A 19,149-nucleotide genomic window follows, 5' to 3' on the forward strand; every position below is an offset into this window, starting at 1 on the left:
GATTCTTCAACATCAACTTCATTGGACTGGTCATGTTGTTCAGATGCCCGATTATTGTCTTCCAAAGAAACTACTCTATTCCAAACTTGAAAATGAAAAGCGCAATGCTAGTGGTCAACAAAAGAGGTTTAAAGACTCTATCAAGGCAAATCTTTAAAAATATAGTATAAACACTGACAACTGGGAAACACTAGCCTGCGAGTGCCCCAATTGGAGAACAGCTTTTACCAAAGGTGTCATGTGCTTTGAAGACGCTGGAACTCAGGATGAAAGGAAGACATTGGCTCCAAGGAAACTTAATGCCAAAGCAAAACTTTACCAATACTGTACTCGGAACATATCCTTTTTTGGTAGATCAAAATGTATATCCAAATAAAGGATTTCTAACACTGTATTGCAACATCTCAGGCAAAATTCTGCTTTCAGTTACTAAATTGTCAGGAGAGCCAGAACGTAAGTCAATATTTTACCGTAATTGTGGGTATCAGAATTCAGACATTCGTTCGACATATTATGAAGATTAAGAAAACCATCCTGTTATTTCTTTCCAGATGAAAACAATTTCTCTTGGAGGCAGCTCACAAGCAAGACAGAGGGATTGACCAGAGTTGAGACAGCTTGATCTGCACAACCTCCTGTCCACCCTCCACGACCCAAAATCCTTGGCACGTGACTTCAGCCCTTGCCAAATGAATTCACTTATGTAAAACTTCAGTGTTGCAACTGACACAAATTAAATACTTTCATGACAAATTTGCACAAATCTTTTAGGAGCACAAGACTTTTTTCTCATACAGATGACAAGTTTCCTTGGCATACAGTTTGGATTTATTTGATGCCACATACTGCTGCCCCTAAAGATTAAACTCCAACAAACAACAACACTGGCGATGCTTCCAGTGTTGAGACATAAAAAATGAGAGACATTCCGGTTTCCAGCGGTGGCTGCTCCTCGCTGCCCTCCGGAGGCAGCGAAGGGGAGGTTCAGGCAGGAGAAAGCCAGGATTTATGAGGCAAAAATCCTGGCAGTGTTCCCCAGTGGGTTCTGAGGAGCTCACTGCCACGCAAGCCCATGTCTGCCAACTTGAAATGCACAGCGGGTACGACCTGGGAGTGTGTCCCTGCCATGGAGGAGCCTCCATCGCCGGCATAATTTGTGGTTAGTTCCTCCATAATTCAGACAATTGACATTAATCAAGAGGCGCTCCTAGACCAACATATGCTAATGCTAATGCTGCAACCAGTCAGCTGCCTAAAGGACTGGGCTTGGTTCTTTGAAGGTATCTGAATGTTTTCTTTGAAGCTTCAGAACAGCCGGGAATGGAAGGGGGAGGACAAGGTGCTTTGTGCTTTCTTATGGTTTTCAAATGGTCTCATTTCTTCTTGTCCTCCCCTGCAAAAGGAGAGAGACATGTGTAGCCACTGCTGTGCTATTCTGTTTGTTACTTCAGAAAAGAGGGGGGAAGGGAAGGCTTTTGATTTATACTCAACAAAGAATTTAACAAGGTTTTACTAAGATTCCCCCCCACCCAAACCAAGGCTGAATGGACTTTAAAATTATTCCTGGACTAGGAGTGCTGATGGAGTAATGCAGTTGGGAATGAACTGCTGCCGAACAGATGTGGTAAAGAGGCTGAATTTGAGAGAAGATCTTACTTTCAACTGTGTGCCGAGGAAGAACTCCAGAGTGGAATTTTAATGGCACAGTTTGGATACACACTCTGTGAATTATTTATGGTGACAGCTGGTATGCGAGTCGGTAAACGGTGAAAGGAATGGAATGTGACCAGATAAACACTCCAAAGACTGAACAAAGGAAGATAGTAATTAACTCTCCCAGCACGCCAGGTCTGGAACAACACTTGAAATAAAATATTTACTTATAAGATGTAACGGAGGTTCTGTTTGTAAGGTGAAAAAGGTGGCCAGCTGGAAGAATGGTTTAACAGCAAGTGAATGGTGTTACTTGGACTCTAAATACAAAATGATGTGGCAGTGTGAGGAAATAATGATCGTATGTTTGGAACAGGAGCAGGAAACCTGATTTTAAGAAACTGTATTAATAAAAATAATTCGGGGGGCAGGGGAATGAGACATTCATTTTGGTTGTCAAACTTGGACAGCAGGCACCTGGAGAGGCACACAAAGTCTTTGTTTGGCTCCTTCCCCAAAGCTCTGGGTGGACCAAATGCTTCTTGGCAGTGTCCTCATAATCCCCAATTGCGCCCACATTACCCCATCAAGGAATCCTGTTCTATCCCTCCTCTAACTGATGGTATTTGGCATTAATACCCCAGTACACATATCTTCACAAGAAGCAGTGTGCTCTATGCACAAAACTGCATGCAAGGATCATTTATACAATCTCATGTGAAACACGTGGAGGTACAGGGTCAGCCCCCGCCCCACACAAAGAGTGGAAATTCAGAAGCAGGTTCAAGAAGTTTGAGGAAACACAGCATTGGGGGGGAGAGACAATTTAATCCAGTTTCACTCCTTCAGCAATCTTTCAACTGTGCAACCTTTGCAAGATACAACTGTTAATAAAAGCACAATATGGGTAGCCATAAAACCCCATCACTTTTTTAAAAGTCGCATATATTTGAGAAAAATAAAATTTCTCCAACTCAAACCCCGTACCATAAAGCCTTTTTGAAGGTGTACCATTGGATTTGATACAAAATGCCTTGAAGTACTGTAGAATGAAATGTAGCATCCTTGCTATTTTAAGTGTTACTACCCTTAAATTAAAAGTTATATAAATAGCTATCCTCAAGATAAAAAGCGTGAAAAGGACTACATCCATTCTTACTGCAGCCAAGTCCTGGATTTTGAGGGAATTCAATTTAAGTGAAAAACCCACAGTGTGATACTGAAACTTTAATTCGAATATTCACAGTCTGAGAATCGAGGATCACAACAAGTTCTAGACCAGAAAGATGAACAGGGGGATCTCACAATCCATTCTTCACCAACTCATGGATAATCAAAGGGGCATGGAATTCTTTGTCCTTCACGTATTCCTCCAGGCCCTAGGAGAATAAAAGCAGCAACAGATATTCAGAAACTGGGCACAGCAGATTTAGTAGTACTAAAGGCTAGGGAGTCAAAACTTCAGTGCAAACCAAAGTGCAGCTCTGAACTTGGGAACACCAGGTTCAAATTTCACAACAACCGGTACAGTCTTATCTGCTGAGGCCTTCATTCGCCTTCACAGTCATTGTAACATACCGCTTTTTAACTTCCGCCTGTTCTGCCATTGAGGACTTCTAGGATTATTCTATGTCTAGCTCAGTGGTTCCCAAACTTTTTGGGGCCATGCCCCACCTAAGCATCTCTAAAATCCTAATGCTCCTCCCCTGGTCACATATAATTCTTACTATTCAAAAAGTGAACTCCTATTCACATGGAGGAAACCTAAAAGGCCATTAACTTGGTCTAATTCATTCTCAATTTGCCCCCCTTAAAAACCAAATTACCCCCCTGTGGGTGAGCCCCACGTTGGGAACCACAGGTCTAGCTCCTCCCCTTTGACCTTACTGCCTTGGGTGACCCTGCTGGGAGTACAAGACTCGTGACAGACCTTGTGGGGGGCCAGACTATTTTTTTTGGGGGGGGGAATGGTGCAAGAGCACCACAAGCCCTGGTGGCTGCTTACCTGTGTCTTGCGAGCGGCAGGGGCTGGCAGCAGAGGGGTCATGAGCGGTGCACAAAAGGGCTCCGAAGAGGGGCTGCTTAAAATGGCGCCCACTCGAGCACTGGTGCTGCTGGCACCAACAAAGCCCAGCCCCCTTCCTCCTCTAGGCAGGGCGGGGAGAAGCCAGGAGGGAGGAGGCGCCGGCGCCACTGCCGTGGGAGGGAGTGGGAGGGAAAGAACACGCGCACTGGCAAGCCATGCAGAGATTCCCAGACCATTCGCGGGCCGGATCCAGAAGGCAATTGGGCCTGCGGATCTTAGTTTGCCTACCCATGACTTACACCACTGTTTGAATGGCCAGATAAACTCACGCCTGCATCTACAAGATAGGATGACTTCCACGTGCCAGCTCTCTAGGCTCATCTTACCCCTTCTCCGCTACAGTGCCAAGGACAGACAGCCACCAGCTCATTTTTATAAGGCGTGCATAGCATACCTTCCTGTGGTTTACGTCAAGCCTTGCTATGTGCCCTGAGCGTTAAGACAGGGGAATTACAAATTCAAACTGGATGGGGGTGGGGAGAGAAATAGAGAACACCACATGAACTTACTTCACCCCCGTAGGAAACAAGAGGAGAAATCTCACACTGAATTGGGAAATCATTGGCATCCTTCAGACTAAAGAAAAAAAGTGAGGGAGAAAAACATAAACAAATCAGACAAGATACACGTCTTTCAGTTAGGAAGGTAGTCACTCTTGTCACTTTGTTAAGGATTAGCATCTTCCTCAGCTCCTGCCAAGGAAACAGTTCAGCAGCAATAAGGAAACTAAGATGGCACCCATGCAGCAGCTCCAGCACCTGAATCCACAGGGGTTAGTTAAGCTTGTGCCCTGAGACACACACACACACACACACACACACACACACAACGCACCAGTGGCAACTGAGAAGTGGGAGTAAAAAAATTAAAACTTCACTGCTCCTTTCACATACATATCTTCTTATTAATGAGCGTCAATATTAAACTGAGCAGACCATTTGCTTAAAAAACCCACTCTAATACAGTGGTACCTCTGGTTACAAACTTAATTCATTTGTTCTTAACCTGAATCCGTTCTCAACCTGAGGTACCACTTTAGCTAATAGGGCCTCCCGCTGCTGCTGCAATTTCTGTTCTCATCCTGAGGTAAAGTTCTTAACCCAGGTACTACTTCTAGGTTAGCGGAGTTTGTAACCTGAAGTGTTTGTAACCTGAGGTGTTTGTAACCCGAGGTACCACTGTACATCATTTCAAGCATTGTGCCTTCCATCTTCAGACAATTTATGAGGGTTCTGAATTTAAAAATTGTAGCTCAACTGACTATAAAGCTTTAGTTGTCGAATCCAAGAGACACAAATTTTAAATCAGCAAGGCTCAGAGTTTAAGACAATGTCATTACGTTCTCGGGTGTTATTTTGGTTCTGGTGTTAATAGAATATGGAGTGCATTTTTTAATAAAATGTGGTCTTTCCTTATTACTATGACTGGTAGCTGTTTGTGAAAATGTTGGTACTGCAAATTATTTCAATTTAACTGAATACAAGAGGCAGTTGTTTGACAGCCCTTTGGGTTTCAGAACAAAAACAAGGCATGAAAGTCTGCTTGCACAATTGCAAACTCCTGTGCACATATGCTTTCCATGTTGGAAATTAGACAAAAGCTATCTTAAGTGGCCCATAAAGGTTTCGGCTCACAATCAAGGAATTCATAAGCACTTTGTTCCAGGTCAAAAGTCACAAGAAATTCCAGCAAGTGATCCATTTTGCTAGATTTTGTGGTCCTAACAGTAAAATTAGTAGAGTAGAATGTATGATGATACCCAAAAGGAAACCTGACTATTGGTCCATCTAGCTAGCTCAGCACTGCTTACTCCACCAAGCCATGGGGCTCTAGAATCTAAGGGAGAGAGCAAAGTGTACACGCCTTGGGCTGGCTTAGCAGCCTTGCTTGCAATAATGTTCTTGCCCACCTCCTTTGGCAGAGAAAGATTTCTCTCTCACTTGTGATGCCCTTTGGAAAAGGGAAGAAACAGCAAGAGAAACCAGCACTTTCCAAATTGCAGCACTACCAAGACCAGAGGTCGGCAAACCACGGTCCGTGGGCCGTATATGGCCGAGTGGGTCATTAAACCGGCTCCCAGCCCCTGCCGCCCGCTCGGTCAGTCTCCGCGCGGAGCTAAACTGCCTGTTGCTTTGCATGGGGCCACGGCTTCCTATTGGCTGCAGGAAGTTTGTTGCACAGCAGCTCTAGAAAGTTCTGTTAATACAGTGCAGCTGCACACGAGCACTGCAATTCTCAGAGGTGCTGTGTATATGTTTTTTAAATTCATATGAACTATGGAGCTGAATCTGTCAGAAGAGCTGTTCGTAACTATGCAGAAGCACTAGATTCTCAGTTGACTCTCCTCTTGCCAGTTTGTTTTAAAATGGCTTTCACAAGTTTTGTGTGGAAATTTCTTCCTGTGAACAGTCTTCTCCATTTTAAAATACTGAGCCCTTAGGCACAGAACAATAATAGCAATGATAAGAACCTCATTGGGATCTGGAAATGAAGTCTATGTGAGAAAACAGGATGACCGATGGGCACAGTAGCTTACAGTAATTACTGAACTATATAGCAGAGATCAAACATGACAAAAGCAATACCTAAACTGTGTCACTCTGTCTTCCAAAACATAAGCAAGCCTTCTGGCAAACTTAAAAACAGACTCTAAGCCTGGCAAAAACGCAGTGCATACTACACTGCATGCAAAACTGAGAGCCCTACCAGCTCATTTTCATTAAACCTCTTGTCTTGGTATACCATAAAAGCAGTCACAGGGTCATATGCCATCAGCTCCCAGTTAAGCCTTTCAGATTCACAGATTTCTCAAAGGAATGTGGCCAGGTTACTCTTCAGTTTCACTCGTCATCACCTCCTGGAATCTACACAGTCAAGACATGCACCTTTCCCCAGCATTCACCTCAGCTGCCAGACCCTTCCCAAGAGACAGGTTTATCACAGCAACAAACAGCAACCCACTCCCTTAAAAAATGAAACAGAACAGGCTGAGCACCGAGACCCTGCATGCTGCAGAAAGGATTGTTAGTCAGTGCCAAGCGCAGCGCCATCACCATGCACCTCCACCGTCCAGGATAGTATATTTACTTGTGACTGACATCCGCCTGGATCGCATCAGACCTTCCATTAGTGCAACTGTCACATGGGAAGAAAAAGGATTAATGAGAAGGGAAATGAAGCTAGGGAATATGCCAAATCAAAACAGCAGACTTTCCTGAGTCTCTTGGTACCTTGGTTGTCAAATGGCTTGGCTCCCAAGCAAATCGGCTCCCGAATGCCGCAAACCTGGAAGTGAGTGTTCCGGTTTGCGAATGTTTTTTTGGAAACCGAACATCCGAAACAATTTCCGATTGAGTGCAGGAAACTCCTACAGCCAATCAGAAGCCGCACCTTGGTTTTTTATTAAGTTCAACAACCAAGGTACCACTGTACAATGGTTGGTGGGGCTCATTCAATTGATATGACTCCTAAGGGGCCTTGGAGGCCACTGCTGGCTGAACTGAATGACAGTGGCATGTTATTTAGGATTCTACTTCTAACTAAACAAATTGTTTTGCATGTGCCATGAGTGTGGTAGACCACTTCACTCAATTCCACTCTCTTCAGAACAACATAGATATTTCTATGCAACAGACGCAGTCTCCCACAAACTTAATCTTGATCATGTAAATTCAGTGCTGATCTCTAAGTATGATTCCAAGACCCCTCATAACTCCCCCAGCCAGAAAACTCTTAATTCCACCAGCTCCAAGCACGGACGCAGTTGAGGTGATGATCACTCTAGTCCTATGAGCAAATGTGTTGAGGCACTCAAGTATGTACAAGCAAGGCTCATCTGCCAAGCAGCTTCTATTCAACCATTATAAAGCTGTTATCCCAGTTGTTTCCTAAACCATACATTAGAGCAGCCTCTCTCAACCTTGGGTCCCCAATGTTCTTGAATGACAACTCCCACCATTCCTGACCACTGGCCTCACTGGCTAGGGAGTTGCAGCCCAACAACCTCTAGGGACCCAAGACTGACAAAGACTGCATTAGATACTAGGCCTTGGTAAATTCATCAGCTCTGCTGAGAAACCAGCTAATATTATCTCCTCTTCTTCCGAAATCTTTCCATTCCAGATGGTCATTATAAGAACACTGTAACCTACTGGGACACGGGTGGCGCTGTGGTCTAAACCACAGAGCCTAGGGCTTGCCGATCAGAAGGTCGGCGGTTCGAAACCCCCCGACGGAATGAGCTCCTGTTGTTCGGTCCCAGCTCCTGCCCACCTAGCAGTTCGAAAGCACATCAAAGTGCAAGTAGATAAATAGGTACAGCTCTGGCGGGAAGGTAAATGGCATTTCTGTGCACTGCTCTAGTTTCACCAGAAGTGGCTGTTATGCTGGCCACATGACCCAGAAGCTGTCTGCGGACAAACGCCAGCTCCCTTGGACTACAGAGCAAGATGAAAGCACAACCCCAGAGTCGTCTGCAACTGGACCTAACGGTCAGAGCTACAACAAAACAAATTCCTTCCAGTAGCACCTTAAAGACCAACTAAGTCAGTTCTTGGTATGAGCTTTCGTGTGCATGCACACTTCTTCAGATACATTGAAACAGAAGTTTCAGTGTATCTGAAGAACTTCTGTTTCAGTTACAGATAGGTAGCCGTGTTGGTCTGCCATGGTCAAAACAAAATAAAAAAATTCCTTCCAGTAGCACCTTAAAGACCAACTGAGTTAGTTCTAGGTATGAGCTTTCGTGTGCATGCACACTTCTTCAGATATCTGAAGATATCTTCAGGTATCTTCAGGTATCTGAAGAAGTGTGCATGCACACGAAAGCTCATACCTAGAACTAACTCAGTTGGTCTTTAAGGTGCTACTGGAAGGAATTTTTTTATTTTGTTCTGTTTCAGTGTATCTGAAGAAGTGTGCATGCACACGAAAGCTCATACCAAGAACTGACTTAGTTGGTCTTTAAGGTGCTACTGGAAGGAATTTGTTTTGTTTTGACTATGGCAGACCAACACGGCTACCTATCTGTAACTGGTCAGAGCTACCTTTACCTTTTTAACCTACTGGTGCTTGTGTTCACCTTCTCCCTTCCTCTCCATCTTTTGTTTCTGGTGTGTTGTGCCTTTCAGATTTTAAGTCTGGGATTTTTCTATTGATTTGTTAGCCACTGTGTGAGCCTTTTCAGTTAAAGAGTGGGGTAAAAATATTTTATAAATACACTTCAAGGTATAGACAAATTGTTGTCTTCTGCTTGCTGCTATTATTCTAAAAGGGTGAAGGCACTGGTACCTTCCCACATCTGAAGAAGAGGGAGCCTAAAGCAGCTATTCTCTAAAAAGGCTTGGATATCCCGGCTCCAGTTTGAATTATGGAAGGCTGGAGGAGTTTCCTAAATGCTGGGGTTCCATTCACTTGTCCCCAATGACACAGATGCAACTGTGATGATCAAGTACATCAATCAAGATTGTTGCCTCACACTGTGTAGTTATCTCAGCCATGCTAATTACAATCAAAGGGAGATATTATGGACATGGGAGCCTGTTGCAGAATATTACTAGAAACCCGATCAACTGGAACCTCCAGCATCCTTGCACACTCTCCCAGATGTACAGCCACTACACCCACTTCCATAGGCTATACTCAGGGACGGAAGGCAAAAGCTAAAGCTATGCCTAAATATTCTTACCGGGGAATTGCAGAAAGGCGTCTTCCATTTTCATCCACAAAGTGCCCTCCAGCATTGAGAACCCAACAGTGATGCAGTGACATCAGCGAGTGGCGTGCAGTGGTGGGGCTGTCTTTCCCATTCTGGCTGTCTGCGTTCTTCAGAGGAGAGAACTCGTCTTCTCTCAGCACTTCGTAAACCACAAATTTTCTAGAAGAGCAAGAAAGCAGAGACAGCTCTGGTAAGGTGTTTTTTTTTTTAATCCATCAAATTAGAAGGAAACCAGCCAAAGTTCAAGAAGGTTCCCAAATACCTCAAATTTTACTGTGACAGGCCAGCCACGCAAGCACGCAAGCATGGACATCAGTTTCCAAGGCAAAGGCCAAGGACTTGTAAGAAGCAAAGAGAATCTTTCCCCAGTCTTCAGAAGTGGACTGCAGATTTTCAGTTTCCCTCTTTCTAGGCTGCAAGGGCAGTCCCAATCTTACACACAAAGGGACAACTGAAGGCACTGTGGCAAAGAGGGACCTTCCTGGGAGCTCACCTTGGCACCATAGCAGAGGTTTAGTATACAGGCCACCTCCTCCTCTCCAAGAAGGCCCCCTGCCCTCTTGCTGGTTTCCTACTATGACTGCCTCTGTGCTATCAGTTGCCACAAGAGTCTCAGGATGCAAGAATGCTCCTCACCCATAAGTAAAATACTATTCTCAACTCCTCATGCAACGTACTTCTTTCTGCTCTCCAAACTGCAAGATTAACTTAGTTCCTCTCTTTGCTAATCTCAGCTAATTTCTTGGCAGCTCAGCTTCCCAGCGCATATGCCTCATATAGTTTGTACCTTTTACAACTGTGAAGATCCAAAATTGAGCTTCTTGTTTTGAAAGTAAAGCTAACATACCAAAATGAAGTTGCGACAGGTAACACAAAACACTCTCAGGACTAGGCAGAGGAGCAGCACAAAAGGACATACTTGGCAAACTGGAAGATGTCAAATACGAATTTCTCCATCTTAATCCCATTTGGTTTGTCTGGCTTCAGAGGCTTTCCAGTGGCTACATCTATACACGGGATCTTCTTTTGGGCCACGTGGTGCTGTAGCTGAGGCTCGTAAAGACTGAAACATCAAGGGAAGAGTCAGCAGAGTCTGAAGCACACAGGGAATCAAGGGTCATTAGCTAAATGAAGCCTCCAGGTACCAGATGTTGGGGGCAGAGAATGGGGAAAGACATCACCTTCATGCCAGGCTTGTGAACCACTTGCACGGCAACTGAAAACCAATACTGAATGAGATGGACCTTGATATAACAAGGCAGTTCTTAGGTTTCCATTGAATATTAATGTATTTCCAGCAGAAGACGCTTGATATCTAGTTATTCTGGCACAGAAGAAGCCATCTATCCCAAGTGTAGGATATTTGATCCACACCTTTGCTTTACCTTTTGGCTGCAAAGGTAGAAGGTGCCATTTTCTACAGATGATCTGCAGTTAGGACTCACTACCACTTTAAAAGCGAGAATTCGCTGTTCTCCCTCCCCCCCAGGGGTGCATTCAAACATGCAGCTCCCTGTCTCCAGCTGCCTGAAGTGCCATATTTTTCTGTGTATAAGACGCCCTCATGTTTAAGATGCCCCCCCCATTTGGGGGGGACTCCAAAATAAGAAAACACCCCTTAGTACTACCCGTGTATAAGACGAGCCCCAATTTTAAACCTTTTTTTAAAAAAAATAAAAACCCTAGTCTTACACACGGAAAAATATGGTAGTATAGTTCAGGAAAAGATTTACCCCTTGATTCCGCTACATGTATAAACTGGCATTGTTTGCTAAAAATTTGTGACACAAAAGGAAGGTAGCAACTGCAGATATATGAGGATAGATAGAAGGAAATAATATATAAGAGCTATTCCACTCCTGTAGGAGTGCATCTCAGGACTAAAGGATGCCCGTACTTGACAATGTCTTTCAGAAACTCCAGGGTGAAGTAGTGGTTGGCTATGTTCCCAGCATTAAACAGCAGCCGGCCATCAGGACCCCTTTTCTGCGCTGTGGCCAGAGAAATCTCACTGTACTCCACCACTTGGTAAACGCCACCCACTCGGCACACCACACCAACTGGCTCCGTGGGATTGGTCTTTTCAACAACCTAATATAGAAGAACAACAACAGCTTTGTTATACTTAGAAGGCTAACAAACTGATTACAGCATGCACCTTGGTGGGCTTCATCATATGCATGAACGTACATGGATGCTATTCTTAGGTACCACAGTATAATATGAACATAAGAAGAGCCAGCTGGATCAGGCCCACGGAGTCCAGCATCCTGTTCTCACAGTGGCCAAGCAGGCGCCGGCAGGAAACCAGCAGGCAGGACGCAAGCGCAAGAGCAACTCTCTCCCCCCCCCCCGTGGCTTTCAGCTACTGGTATTCATGCATGAGTAGAGAGGAGGGAAACAGTGGAATCAAAAGGCAATAAAAACTAAAGTCTGACAGTTCAATGATGAAGCCATTCAGAAGATAAAAGAGTGCAGTTAGTTACACCTAACACTACCCCACCCCCACAAGGTCTTACAAACCTAACAACGGGAGGTGAGGGGGCTACTCCCTCTCTACAGCCTGCATCAACATGGGTTACCTTTGCTCCACAGTCTGCTCCCTTCTGTACACAGAAGCCAATGAAGCGAGGGTCAGCCACTTTGACTAAAATATTGTCAACACAATAGACATGGATGCTGCCAATGCCTCGCTTTTCCATGTCCTCCACAATATGATGGGCTGCCAGAGCTCGGTAGAGACCACCATTACCATCTTTAGGAGGGGAGAAGAAAAGGAAGCAGTTCAGTAGGTCAGAAAAGTTATTTTTTCACATCAGGTTTTGTGCACCTTTTTTTGACATGACCCACCACAAAGACAAGTTAACATACTTAAGGTTTGTCAGTAAAAATCCTAAAAATTCAGCATTACTGGTAACACAGAAAATATCAGCAGCATCACTGAAAACCTTATATTCCAAATGCCTTTCGATTTTTTTTAAAGTCCTGCCCACACACAAAAGTCAGAGAAAACCACCCCCCCCTCTCGAGAGAGCTCTGTAAGTGATGGTGTTTCAGCTGAGGCAGTCTGCCTTCTTCATGGCCTCCAGTGTTACCCTGGGTACAGCAGGACCTTGTCCAAAACTCTGAGGGGCCAGTGAGGTCCACAAAGGAGGCAGCCTTCCCTTTAGGGCTTTTAAAGGTAAGAAGCAAAACCATTAACTGAGCTCCACATAGAAAAGCATTTCAGCTCTATGCATGAGCTAACTGCCAGCTGGGCAATCCAAAAAACAACACAAACATTATTCACTAAAAGATTTGCTGTGCAACATATCAGATGCTGGGGCAGCCATGATGGCTGCTGCACAAATGATAGCCTATGCCCCCACAGCTAATCTTTCATGAAGTATGGAACTTCCTTTTTAATAAAGGTTCATGCTAATCGCAAGCGTTCAATCAGAAAGAAAATGTCTTCAAGATTCAGCGTTTCCATGCTTGAAGTATCTGGAAGCTGAAAATGTTGGCTTTGAGAAAATGACCACGATGTAAGGGCAAAGTGATGTTGGGGGCCTGGTTATATGGTTCAAGAACTTTCACATGTTGCCTTACATAATGACCTGAAAGCTTTTTTATTGAGCTAATAAAAAATAACCAGATGAATAAGCATGAGCAACTTCTATGTGTTAAATTTCTGAATTTGGAAGATACTGAAGGGTGTTATTTGGAACCATCATAAAAATAAAAAAAGAACGGTTGCTCAAAGTTTGGAAAAAAACCATACTTGTTAACTTAGTCACTACTGAAACAATCAAATTTGGAGCCCTGTTACACAATGCCACAAAAATACAAGTTAGATGGCAAATTTTTAGTGTCTCACTTATTATAGTTACTGGTGTTATTCAAGCTTAGCTGCTGGTTGTCATGATTCTCTATGAAGTTTGGGAGTCTACGTCTTGTTGGTTTTTGTATGATATTCCTATTTTCTACATTGTTTTCTTTATAATCACAATCTGTTCTATTTTTTGAATGATAAAAAGGGAGGAGTTGCTTTTGGAAGACATAATGGGGGGTGAAGAAGAATGAGGAAAAAATGACATTTTTAATTGAGGCCATCATGTCAAACTGTGGATTTGCATAGACTTCTGAGGGACACAACTGGGAAACAAAACATGAGAGTAGGAAAAAGGCTTGCTGGTAGCCTCAACTATTAAGCAGAAGCCCCAGCTGCCCCTTTCCTCAGCACCTTTTCTCATCAAGTCACAGGAAGCAAATTACGGACATAGCAGAAGCTGATGAATGCTAGAGCAAAGAGGGGCAATTGCCAATATGGGTTTGGAAAGGGTTCCTATAGATGTTGCACCTGGTGCCATAGAAACTTTGCCTTTCTCTTCCAAGAGGATTTTCCCATCAAAGTCCATAGCAGGCAGCATCCCTTGCTGGAAGAAGATCACATTCTCGTTCTTTAAGCCAAAGTATTTGTGCTTCAGGAAAAATTCTTTAGTCAATTCCATTGTCCTACCACTTGTCATGATGTACCTGAATGGCACAAATAAAAGAATCATAGATAATTAAGACAGGGTGCATATCATATCATCAACATCATCATCTATTATATATTTATATCCTGCATTCCCCACATCAGAACTCAAAGTGGCTTACAAATAAAACAAGAACTGCTACGAACATGGAAAAATCTATCATTGAAAAACAATAGAATTATAACTAAATAAATCTATAAAATCTGTTTAAAGCATACACATAATTATAATAAAATCAGCATGGCACCAGCCTTTTAACTAAAAGCAGTCACTTTCCCAAAGCCTGTTGGAAAACGAAAGTGTTCACCTATTATGGGATACAAAGCTCGTGGCCTTTCCTTGCTACTAGACATACGTAGGAACCTTCCTCTCCAAAGGGCCAAAAGAAGCCATGCATTCACAAGTGTTATTTCACAGCTTTCTTATGGGCTCTGAAACCATACGTGCCAGAAAACTTCAGAGGAAATAATTCAAAACTGGGGCAAGAGATCTTATGCCAACTTATAGCTATTTTACCCTTGCACTGCAACTTTATAGGATACACCCCTCACGGTTGAAGGGCCCCAAAGTACTCTTGGGGGGTGGAGTGTGTGTAGGGGTTGATGATGTAGAGGAAGGGAAAATAATGTCTTCTGCAGGCAAGCTGTCTTCTGCTCACACCACTGCTGGATGCAACCCTGAGTAGCCATGCAGCCCTGAAAGCAAGGCAGCAAAAGCTTCTGAACCAACAAAACAAAGACCACTAGCAGGGATCATCTGCTTCCACATGCTCCTGAAGAACACTGATAAAATGACTGAAGTGTCCAAGCTGCTTACCATGGAATAACACATTTCAGGCCATGTTGTCTTTCAGCCAGCTGCTGCAGTTTCAGGATGCGCTCTGCTTGGATCTGGAAGAGGGTTTTGTGGGATGGCAGACCTACATCATACATCCCCTTGGGGTACGAGACACCCAGCCTTGTTCCTTGCCCACCAGCTAGAAGAAGAACAGCAACTTTGTTTTGGGAAATCTGTCGGAGACCTGAAAAGAGCAAGAAAAATAAATGTTACTCCAGTGATTGACAGCAAGGCATTACTCAAAGAATCTAACTGATCCAAACAGACGTGCGTCACATAATGAAGCTAGAATCTCTGTATCCTGCTCAAAGTGCCCTTGGAGACTCCAGTCCTCTCTACTACTAATCTAAGGCTGTTTTATGCGCTACTTGGAACCAAGAGTAATGAGAAATTCCCTAACATCCTTCTACACCACTAGAATTTGCATCTTGAACCAAAAGCTTCACTTAAGAACAAGAAAAGTAATTACAGTTCTGGAGATATATGTGCATTGTTTAAAGTATATTTTTGTTGCTGCTTTTAAGGGGGAAAGGGGGTAGAGCATCTGTACTCTGTATGACTGCCTTTCCCATCCTATAATACTACTCTCAGGTTTGATTGCTTCTCAACATCAAAAAATAAAAAATGTGTGAACAAGCACATTAAAAGTTACATCATTCATTTTTCAGAATAGACCTTGGAAGATGGGGAATCAGTGGTTATGCCAACCTGTGTTTGACATTACATGTACAATGCTGGAATGAATCTCAGGCTCACTTGCTAATTCCTTGCCTAATTTCCAAGTTTGAAAAGCAGAGACTGTTGGTTTGGATGAAGTGGCAAATTGATGGTTTGCCTCAAGCCAGGCAAGTTGGCTAGACAATAGGTTGGGGAAATGGCAAGAAAGAATGTTGCATGCAAATCTGGGGTTCTCATCAATAATTTTATTATCACAGGAGTTCAAATATGGGTGTTTCTAAAGATACATTATGTGTTAAATGTTTATTTGGCCTCCCCATGATAAAATGCTTCCTGGATTACTTCCTGCTTGGAAACATGCCTGAAACTATTTAAGCATTTGTTTTTTTTAAAAAAGGGCACACAGTATAGGTGAATGAGGAACACAGGCAAAGAGCAACCTAAGCAGCAAGCCAGAACAAAGCTAACTTCAAAAAATATTCAGTAGTACCAAGTTTTCTTGGCCTGGAGAAGAATGCTGTATTACTCAAAAGCCTGCTTTATGACATTTTAAACAGTTACTGAGATAGTAAAAGCAAAATCTTGCTTATTCTCTTCTTAACAGCAACACAGCTGCTGCTGCTGCTGCTGCTGCTTTTGCAAGTTTTAATATTTTTCTAGTCCAGAGCAATCAGACTTGAGCCTAGATATTACTTTTTCTTTAATTCTTTAATTCTTTCTTCTCTCTCTCTGTCACTGCTTCAATCCAGACCATACTCCAAGCCCACAGATCTTACGACTATGGTATGATAGAGTCAGTCTCCAGCTGACTCTGAGGGGAAAGCACTGGGAAAGGTCATAGCTCTTTGGGATAACAAGGAGAGTCTTTATGGACCAACATGCACTTCAGCGGTCCAGAGAACTGACACAAACAGATTGCTCAAGGGTCCACTGTTTCTACTTTTTCCTGCAGTTTCTAGTGGAAGAGATCATATTAAGAAATGGCACTCAGGCCTAAATCCCTTTGGCTACATAGTAAAAGGAATAGCAGACTCCCACGTAGGCCACCAAGGCTCCATACAGTCAAGACAACCAAGTGGAGGAACACAACAAGACAGAGAAAATTAATCTAAAGAGTGCTATTCAGCATTGTTACTAATAGAACGAAAACCAAGGAATTGGTATGTTCTCCCCACTTTAAAATTATTCATAATTTGGCATTCAGCAAGCACCTTCCATAAGAGTCTAGAGACATACACAACCATTTTTTAAAATGTTAGTCTCAAAATACATAGATTTGCCATTGTATTATTATAGTTACACAACGGTCTGTAAGAAAACTTTATGAAGTTGTGAGACTTCCCACTTCCCTCAAAGCACATGCTAAAACCTTGCTACAAGGGGTCCCAACTGAGCTTGCCGTAACATCAGCCTACACCTTCTAACAGAGAATGCTTTCATATTTCACAAACTGTGGATATTATATAAGAAGTGTAGAGAAGCAAGCCTATGATCTGTGTTGTTCTTTACATAGTCTGTATCACTTCAGGGACCAGGTCTGACTATGTGGCAAGTGGGGTTCCTCTTGTTACCTTCCTGCTCCCAGGCTGACAGCTGGGCTTGGTCCCGAGTTGCACTCCCTAGCACTTCACGCGGCACAGGTTCCATTTTGGCATCCACGTTCTCCTGTCCTGGCAAATGGCTGCTTTCCTTCATGGCTTTCTGGAAAGCTTGGCCCAGCTCTCCCAGATTCATGTCCTTCAAGTCTCTATACAGCTCTTGCTGCTCTGACACATCCAGTTCTTCCCAGAACCGAAGCAGATGGCTCTGTCCTGCCTCAGCCAAGCAGCGCTGGAGCTCATGGATCTCATTGTCCCCGTCCATGGCCTATGGAGGAGAAGAGAACAGTAAGACTCACTGAGAAACTCTTAGCCCAAAAACACTTTGCACTTCCCCCAGCTAATAATAATAATAATAATAATAATTATTATTTATTATTTATGCCCCGCCCATCTGGCTGGGTTTCCCCAGCCATGATGGGCGGCTTCCAACTGAATATTAAAAACAGTACAGCTACAGCAGCCTTGAATTTAACAATTCACCAGGTAGCCATAGCCAAGCAGGTAGTCGCATAGGTGAGATTCAAGAAAGTACCGTATTTTTCGCTCTATAACACGCACCCGACCATAACACGCACATAGTTTTTAGAGGAGGAAAATCCGCAGGCATTCCCTCCATAACACGCACAGATATTTCCCCTTACTTTCTAGGAGGAAAAAAGTGAGTGTTATGGTGCAAAAAATACGGTAGTTGAGTAGACTGGGAGATGTGCGAGTCACTCCTCCCCACGTTTACCAAACTACTTGGTTTCCATGCTAGTGAAAAGAAAGAAAGCCTCTTCCTTGTTTATTTATTAAATTTTGATACTGTTCTTTATCCATAGATCTCAAGGCAGTTCAGAACATAAAAATACAAGATAAAAAACACAAAATACATAATAAAAAGAAGAAGAAAAGGCATAGTTAGAAGGCACTTTCCCTTTTCCTTACTAGCTTGCATTTTCATACTGGCTGCAGTGGATGTGACTAATCTTCGTCTATGGCTAGCATGGAATTACAGGCCACTTGCCTCTTAATAACCTCATCAAAGTATTTGAAGCCCACTATTTTTTGTGGAATGATTTACAAAACTGGATTATAGAACATAAGACATTTTGAAAAGGATGTGCAGGATGCTGGCCTGAATCTTGATGCAAGAAGGCCACCATTAAGAAGGGGAAAGCACCAATTCCAGTGATAGCTAAGTGAACAGTTCTGCAGCGGGAAAGATTCCTGGCACAAGGAGGCAAAGATAGCCTAATTCACATCTGTAAAGGCAAATACTGAAACAGGGTTGTTCTTTTTTAAATTGTGTTTAGTTTAGTGCTTACGTCCCATCTTATTTTCCAAAAAAGGAATTCAAGGTGGCATGAAATCACGCAACAGTTAAAAACAGTCTCTCTCTCTCTCTCTCTCTCACACACACACACACACACCCTTTACAAACAGTAACAAGTGCATACCCCCAATATTACTATAAACACCAATAACAACACCCATTTCTTTTTTTATCCCCATGTCCTCTCTATAGAACATATACATTCTCTGCATATATATGTGCCCTTTTGAAGCACCCCCGAGTTACTGCAACAAACAGACCAGCTTGCTAGACTTGTACACATGCACACAAACGCCTCACTCGTGTCACTGAGCCACATCATACTTCTGCCACTGACTATGGTAACTTCCTTATAACATGGGGGTGCCAGGTGTGACACAGAAAACATCCTTATGCTGTGTCTATAAAAATAACATTCTCTCTCTCTCTCTCTATATATATATAGAGAGAGATACTGTATATACACAGACAAGCTAGATTCTGCGCGACTTCACTCTCCCCCCGCCCGCCCGGGCTCACCTCCCGGGGCGACTCGCAGCGCCGTCTCGGCTCCTTCCTTCCCCGCAGCAGCCCAGCCAGAGCCCTCTTCTCAAGCCCCGCCCCTCCCCACCCACCTCCACCAATGGCAAGCTCCGCGGGGCGGGGAGGCGCCTCTGCCACGTCAGGCCAGGTCCCGGAGGAGCCGCGCGACGGCATTGGCTGGGCGCCAGGGCGCGCGCGGAGCGGGGCGGGGCTCGCCCGGGGAC

At 43.7% G+C, this 19,149-nt stretch overlaps 1 protein-coding gene across 2 annotated transcripts; it reads right to left on the reverse strand.

The window, feature by feature from the left end:
* Positions 1-2,461: 2,461 nt before the first annotated feature.
* Positions 2,462-19,002, reverse strand: UAP1 (UDP-N-acetylglucosamine pyrophosphorylase 1). Of its 2 annotated transcripts, XM_081867335.1 has the most exons (11): positions 18,923-19,002; positions 17,059-17,353; positions 14,789-14,993; positions 13,795-13,970; positions 12,038-12,210; positions 11,353-11,546; positions 10,375-10,518; positions 9,426-9,614; positions 6,827-6,874; positions 4,249-4,315; positions 2,462-3,032 (listed from the first exon to the last, which is right to left on the reverse strand). In XM_081867335.1, exons 2-11 carry the CDS (start codon positions 17,348-17,350, stop codon positions 2,955-2,957), a joined length of 1,566 nt encoding a protein of 521 aa, XP_081723461.1. In that variant the 5' UTR covers positions 17,351-17,353; positions 18,923-19,002; the 3' UTR covers positions 2,462-2,954. The 2 variants fall into 2 exon arrangements, with proteins under 2 accessions (XP_081723461.1, XP_081723462.1); XM_081867336.1 differs by lacking the exon at positions 6,827-6,874.
* Between the last annotated feature and the right edge of the window lie 147 nt (positions 19,003-19,149).

The sequence above is a fragment of the Podarcis erhardii genome, assembly GCF_964252035.2.
Source record: "Podarcis erhardii genome assembly, chromosome: 6".
Lineage (NCBI taxonomy): Eukaryota > Metazoa > Chordata > Lepidosauria > Squamata > Lacertidae > Podarcis > Podarcis erhardii.